General features: G+C 42.6%; 1 protein-coding gene across 1 annotated transcript; it reads right to left on the reverse strand.

Moving 5' to 3' along the window:
- Positions 1-2,322: 2,322 nt before the first annotated feature.
- Positions 2,323-5,447, reverse strand: srek1ip1 (SREK1-interacting protein 1). The gene is made up of 5 exons (XM_079740405.1): positions 5,365-5,447; positions 4,685-4,732; positions 4,442-4,597; positions 3,472-3,535; positions 2,323-3,353 (listed from the first exon to the last, which is right to left on the reverse strand). The coding sequence occupies exons 1-5, from the start codon at positions 5,375-5,377 to the stop codon at positions 3,131-3,133; spliced, it is 504 nt and encodes a 167-aa protein (XP_079596531.1). The 5' UTR covers positions 5,378-5,447; the 3' UTR covers positions 2,323-3,130.
- Between the last annotated feature and the right edge of the window lie 2,131 nt (positions 5,448-7,578).

The following is a 7,578-nucleotide window of genomic DNA, read 5'->3' on the forward strand; positions in this document are numbered from 1 at the left end:
TCAATTTTTTGAACTCGGCGCGTTGGTGCGTTTACGTGCGTCATTACGTGCGTGTACGTGGGTCTAACGCCCCTAGCGCACGCGTGTAACGCCTCTACGCGCCTAAACCAATGGTTCCCTATGCAAAAATGCCGATTTTCGACGCCCCTTACGCGAGTAACGCGTTTGGTGTGGCCCTACCTTGCAGCGTTGCAGGGTTGCAGTGCGCTCCTGCCAGGGTTGCCAGATTGGGGGGGGGGGATCTGGCCCAATCTGGCAACACTGAAGGTTGAGACGCTGACCTGCTCCCGCCCTTTGGCCCACGGGTGCAACGCAGTCTCATGCGATGCAGCAGCAGCGGCAGTGTATATCTTTGAAATAATATTTCAACTGTGGTTAACGGGCGCAACAGCGGCGCCATCTCTCAGCTTGTGCTGCTTCCATCGAAATGCAGTGTAAGGGATTCTCACTTTGTTTTTCGGGGGAAAGATATTATGCTGCCGTGGCGGAGGATTTGAAGGTTAGGGAACAGTTTGTGTTTGAAGAGAGGAGTCGGAGCGTCCTCGTGCTCATCGGTCGAGCAACGCTCCCTTTTGGTTGCGCTGTGGAAGTTCTGAGAGGACTTTATTATAGGGAACTGGAAGACTTTGAGAAAAACAAACGTAACACAAGCGAAATGTTATGACGTTATGAAAGAAAAAGAAACGATAATGGAATGGCCCCCTACTGTTTTAATAGAGATCGTTTAGCTCTATGGTTTTATTTCAATGATCCATTTTGTTTTTACCGCGTTCTTTGGAAACGTTTCCCTTCTTCTTCGGGGGATAAAAAGTCACGGCTCCTGCTCCGGTAATGGCTGCAAAGAGAGAGAGAAGATGGGAATAGAGGGGAGGGCGGGTTGGGGAGTTTATTCTCCTCGGCAACAAAACTCTCGACTAGATAACTTTGACCGGCTCGTTTTCATTTCTATGGCTCGATGGAGGCTCATTTTCTATCTGCCTAGTGCCTACCTATGAAGCCCGGCGGGCTCGATAAAACCCAATGAGCTGTTGAGAACAGACAAGGCTATTATTTGTCTTATGCAGAAGAACATATGGTTTGCTCATTGGTTTCTTTGCTCTTGGAGGCCCTTCGCTCTGCTTTAATATCTGTCTGTATCCATGCATTCTCTTCCCATCTGGACAATTATTGACTCTTTCTGCTTTCATGTTTTTTTTTTTTTACTTTACTTTGGGGGAACGAGGCCGGACGCATTGCGATGCACTCTACAGCGTTTCAGTGTATCAGAGAATGCTGATTGCATGAAATACACATGATATATACTTTGGTACCTAATCCTAATTTGGTTCGTTTTTAAATTTGAAAAACATATGGTACACACAGGTGATCGAAAACACATAGCCCTAAACTTGCAGAAAGTCTTGTCTGTTGTTTTGAACATAATCTCCACCTTGCCTTGCCCAAGTAGCGCCCCGTTCCATTCACAGTACACTGTCTGGGAAAACACCGCCAGTTGAAGTTTGGAAGTTGTGTATTAAAACATATAATAAACGCACCCTCCGGACATTTAGAAATAAGAAGAGCGGGAAACCTTGTCATCCCGAGTGCGCGGATCTGCAGTCGTGCGTGAAGCTGTCAAGATGTCTGCGGATTTGTATCACGTACCGCACCTAGAGGCAACGAGAAGTTAATGGGCCCCTTTATAAACACCTGCCCGCTCCGAAAACAAAGCACAAAGAGCATCCAGAAAGCAAATTACCTCAAACTTATCTTCTTGTCTGGCAAGACACAAATAACAGCTTATGTAAAAGTTTTGTAATTAACTTGTAATTACTTGACTAGGTTCTGTGATTGTCAGTTAAAACCTCTGTGTTGCAAATAAGTGTCAGCTCCCTGGAGCGGCCTGTTGGCCAACCTGTAGCCACATGCCTGGGCTCATGAGCGGTCCAGACTATAAAGGTCTGCTTCCACCCAGCAGTGAATACACATACAAACACTTACAATTACAGGTGGATACGTGTGATATTTTACATGTGATAACATGTGTACAAAACGAAAGGAATAGGAAAAAAACAAATGGTCTAAGGTGTTTCGACCCCATCAAGAGTTCAAGGTTTGATCCTGAACGTCCACAATACAGCTATCTCAGCAAAATCGCTCATCTCTGTGGCTGCCTACTCAATTAAATGTATGATTTACTGCATAACCACTGCCGACCACTAGAGGGGCCCAGAGCTCCTTTGATCGCATTGCAGTCGGGTTTCTGTACGACGGAGGCTTGCTCATTTTTAAACTACATTATGCCTAGGGTTTATACTATGGATATCATGAAATCGAATTAAATGAAAAGTGAAAAAATATTTTATTACCCAAAGTTTGGCTCCAGAAAAAAAAAAAAGAAAAGAAATAATAGTAAATGAAGGGACGCTTAAGAATGACATTCCACGAGAATTTATAAAATGGACACCGAAATTGGCTCATCACGATCAGGGAAGGACAAAAAAAACATAATTAAATGTAGTTTCCAAAGAGCTGTGGTTAACTAAACAAAAATACATCCCTTCAAAACAGTTGCATTCTTTGCACATAATTAAGACAAAAACAGAATGGGATTTAGACTTAATTTTGTTTAAAACATAATTTCATCTAGCTTCTGAGGTCACCTAAAGTGCGAATATCAACTAGCAGACAGTTTCTTAGACAATGCAAAATATTGTCGTCAGCACACAAAGATAATTGGCCCAATTGTATTACATGAAAAAGATGGAAAAACACTGGAGCAACAAAGAGAAGGAACCAAGAAGTTTAGGTCTGCAAGTTTGCAGTTCTTGTTCAGCACCACAATAGAATGACAGTCAACATATTGGCCAACAATCATGTCAAATGTGTATTTTTCCCCTGATGAATGTACGTAACGAAAACACTGATAAAAAAACTTTGGAATGACGTATTCAACACACAGTAACCTTGAATACACTCCAGTTTGTCTGAATAGAAAATAACGCAGAAGTCTGCACATCCCAAAGGAAATCTCCCCAGTGGGGGGAAATCGGATGGTATTCATAACTTTTCCTCACGTGACGTTGCTGCAGAAGGGTGCGGCGAGTGGATCGTGAACCCGGCTCCAGGAGTTCCTCAAAGTCCCACCGCTTCAGTCCGTGTCTGAGGAGCCACTGGAGCTGTCCGAGGAGGCCTGCCGCTTCTTCTTCTTCTGCTTCTTCTTCTGCGTTTTCTCCTGCTCCCGCTTGTGCTTCTTGCTTTTCTTTTTATGGCTCTTCTTCTTCTTGCTCTTCTTCACCTTCTCCTCATCGCTCGACGAGGAATGCCGCTTCTTCTTTTTCACCTCGTCCTCGTCACTGGACGAAGAGCCAGACCTGTGGGGCAGAAAGAGCAATTGGGCAGGAGCGAAATACATTTAAGAGGTCGGTGCTTGGGAATGACTCAAACTTGCATTTTGATACACTAGTTGATGCGACACCAGGAGCCGCTTACCTTTTCCTTGATTTTCTATCCCGGCTTTTCTTCGTCTTGTGTTTGCGGTCATCGTCACGGGATCCTACAGATCATATGAAGAACGGATTAAAGAGAAACAGCCCTCAAAGTAGAAAAATAGGGTTATTTCCCCGATTTGGGAACAGGACCCGACTTGGAGTCGCCCGATATGCATATTGGACTGCAGGAGATCGCTAATTTATAAGTTGGCAGTTGCACTAGTAAAGATATTTATTAGTGCATTTGTATCCAAGAGCTCAACGAGTGTGGCCTAACGTACATACACTGGTGCATTCATGTTACTGGCAGATGTTGATTGGCTTTGTGTGAGCATCCCGATCAGGCTTGTCGCATCCTGTTACTCTCATGAGATCAGTCTGGCATCAAGCCTGTTGAAAGCCTGATCCAAAGATGTAAAAACGATAAGACCAATCAATGCTCAGGAGAGGGAGGGAGTTGGAGCGAACGATCCATATTATCTGAAATAGACTGGATCACATCTCTTAACATTGCTATGTGAAGAGATGAACAGAAATCCAATGGTTGAAATGATCTCTCTGCTCCACTTCACCTCTTTTTTCCAAGGGGAGGATAAAAGCATCGAAAGAGGTGAAAACCATTATAAGTCGGGGCATGTGGAGAGTTTCAGTTATGCCGATGGGGAGATTGTCGGTCTTGTTCACGCCAGTCGCAGGGAGCGTGACGTCACATACGAGACGTGTTCTCATTGTGTTTTCTCTACAGCCTTTAACTGAACAGTTGCACAATAAACGGTCAAACTCTTGACATGAAAAATTATCATTTAAACCCACAAACAACATATGTGTAATCCGGGGCATATAAAGACTGGGACCAGAAGATAATTACTTTCTCTCCATTGAAACCCATTCATATTTTTCGATCTCATAGGTCCCATGGGCTCTACCGGAAGGGGCGGGGCTTAGCCACTATCTCCGTCTGTCTGCTTTACCTTTAGAGCGTCCACTGCGACCCTGCTTGTCGTCCCGGGGGGCTTCCGGAAGGTCCTCCTCGCTCTCCTCGCTGCTGGTGCTGCTCACGTCCAGAACGATGTCCTTCTGGGGATCAACGCGCACAAAGTTCCTGCACTCGAATGTCAGGTGACCCGCTGGAAAGACACAACAGTCCACGTTAAACTAGGGGACCAAATAGAGGAGAGAACAGTTTATTTATAGGTTATTAGATTAGTACTTACGATAGCCACATTTCTTGCATCCTGCACGGATGTTGTCTTTATTTGGACCTGAAAAGGTTGGGTACAGTTGTTTGTTTGGACAATAACCACTTTTGTGAATTCCACACATCATCATAGTGCCTGGATGTGACTGCTATGGTCCCTTACTTGAACATAAATAAAAAATCCCATTTTTTACGTGTGCAAACTGCGCATGTTAGAACAAAACACTAACGTTACTTGTCTCTAAGGAAGCTTACTATACATACTATATCTTAACATATGGCGCACACACATCATGTGGAGGAAATAACACTTAAAACATAAAAATCACACATTAATTCGCCACGGATGTGGAGGTTTATTTTATAGCTAAATCTTCTTGTACTCTTAGTCTGCTTAGTTGGCATTAGTCAATTGTGATATACTAATAATCTTCGTCAATGCAGTCGAACTGGGGACGTAACGTTGACTTATGAGGTACATTTGAATAACGATCAGGGCAAAACACCTTCACTAATCTGCATTACTGCCGATTGTATTGATACAGTAGATATCTTAGTTATCCCTGGTTAGCTAGCTACTAGTACCACCCTTAGTTAGTAGTCACCCTGAACTAGCGACGCGACCCGGTAGTAGATAACACACACCGCGTAGGTAAGATACATATTAGATTATTTTCACAAATAGAAAATACTTGCCAGGAATATCCATTCTAGGTGTAGTAACAACAAAGTAGGAAAACAAGTTCAGCGCGCAACAACTAAACTTCCACGTTGTTCCTGTGGATAATTGGTCCGGCTGGAAACAAAGACATATGAACTACATATCGAAAGTTCCTACTTCAGTATATCGGTTATAATTCTCTCTAAAAATTATAAATATTGTTTTATCAAATTGATTAGAACAAAACATAATGCAATATTGTTTAAACCAATCCACCTTGTCCACCACGAGGAGGAAAATCACGATCTGTGTTATGATCTGTGTTTCCATTTGCTATAGCAAATGGAAACACAGTAAAGAAAGATCATGATTTTCCTCCTCTGCTCAAATTCCACTCATCAAACCTAATTGTTTTTACCTAGGTTTATTTTCTGAGAGGCATTGTGCATATAGGAATACACATACAAGTTAAAGCTATAGAGTTATTGTTATAAGCATGAATAGCATTTGTATTTTTATTATTTTCTTTAATTTTATATTCCCTTTTTTAATTTTGCAAACAGCTTTGTTTATTTTTACGAGTCTGGACCAATGTGTTGCTTTTACTGGTCACATCTTAAGCGCCAGCTGATTGGCCTGACCAAATTGATGGGGTCTTCCCATGGGGTCTTCCTCCAAGCTCACGTGTACAACAAAACTAGTCCGGTCACAAGAATGACAGATCGAGGCATTCTTGTGTTTTGCCAGCCATGTGAGACCATCCCCATCTCATGAGGTCACATTCTGTTTATGTCTGCGGATCGGTCTGGCCTCAATCCTGTTGAAAGCTTTTTCCAAATATTGGAAAATGATTAGACCATGGTCTCTGGGGAAGGAGTTATAGCTCATGACCAACATGGATCGCCTGTCTGCCAAATTGAAAAAACAAGTGGCGCCTCCCTACCAACCTGCGGAGAAATCAAAGCTGTTTGTCATGATCGGTCTTTGTCCTTGTTTTGTTTAGTGTCCGTTCTCCTCTTATCCACCAGATGTCGCTAGATCTCCCCCCTCACCTTACATTTGAGCATGCCATCACCTCATTCCCCTCACCTGTGTCCCCTCACATGTGTCCTTCTCCATCTTCCCAACTGCAACTCATTCCCCGTCGACTCTCCCCATTTATACAAGTTCACCTTCTTTGTTCCTTGTTAGTTAGTAATTCTTTGTCGTGTTCTTTGTTGACAAAACAGAACTTACAAAAGTTATTTGGAGCCATAGCACTGATAAATTGCTTTGTTGGAAGAAAAACATTAAATATATTTTCAATGGGATCTCGGATATAAAAAATCTCACTGGCCTTGTCATCTCAGAAAACACTCATGGAAAACATTGTAGAATATAATGGGACATATCTTTTTTCTTTCTTTCAGGGTTACTTATTGGTTCATGTCTTCACATTAAATCATTGATTTCATCAATGACGAAATGTTTTCTAGTCAGCTGCTTTAAATCAACCCTCCATTGGATCGGCAGTGCAGGCTAAAAGTTTAGAACCACCAATGTCGCCACGCCGGATGACTCTCCCAGCACAGCCCGTGCTGTGGTTTCCATGGTGGGGTGGAGGGAAGGCAGCCTGCCTGGAAACTGACGGATGTAAAGTGGTGACAGATGCCAGGCGCTAGACGTACGGTCATCCTCGTGCATGCGGCTCTTTCAACAGGCTCGAGGAGAAGCTCAGACCACAAACTATAGACAACCACAAACATTTGGCATTTTCTTTGATCATGGAGCTATTTGTCTTTGCCTCAATCATTCTCATGCATTTATAGAGCACACTGAACGTATGTGTGTGAGTAAGCGTTTCAACCACTCAAATAAGCTATGCGTCACACAGCTACACATTTATATAAAAAAAGGACGCTATGATTTGTATTTCTGAACATAGAGGGAACATGTCACACAAAGATCTGTCTGTCTTTGAACCCATCCTTCTATCTTTTATATAGCAACTAATATGTTACATGCATGCATACTTATTTGAGGGGGGAAATAATTTACTTTTTCCACCACTAGAAGGTGCAAGTCTACCTGCTAGACCAGCCAGTCTGTACAGTAATAGCATATATATATATATATATATATATATATATACATATATATATCAGATATGAACTTGCTGTAGATAAAGATGCAAAAGTTTACCATGGGCTTGTAGAAAACATTCAGCCCTGTATGCCTCAGTCTCCAAACAACCTAGTATTACTCTGGCG

Source organism: Pollachius pollachius (assembly GCF_949987615.1).
Source record: "Pollachius pollachius genome assembly, chromosome: 7".
Lineage (NCBI taxonomy): Eukaryota > Metazoa > Chordata > Actinopteri > Gadiformes > Gadidae > Pollachius > Pollachius pollachius.

Bases quoted from the DNA above. Each gene is read 5' to 3' on its own strand.
- srek1ip1 (XM_079740405.1), bottom strand. The intron at 4,598-4,684 runs GTAAGTACTAAT...GTGTCTTTCCAG, and splicing joins ATGCAAGAAATGTGGCTATC to CGGGTCACCTGACATTCGAG. The intron at 3,536-4,441 runs GTAAAGCAGACA...TATGATCTGTAG, and splicing joins TCGCAGTGGACGCTCTAAAG to GATCCCGTGACGATGACCGC.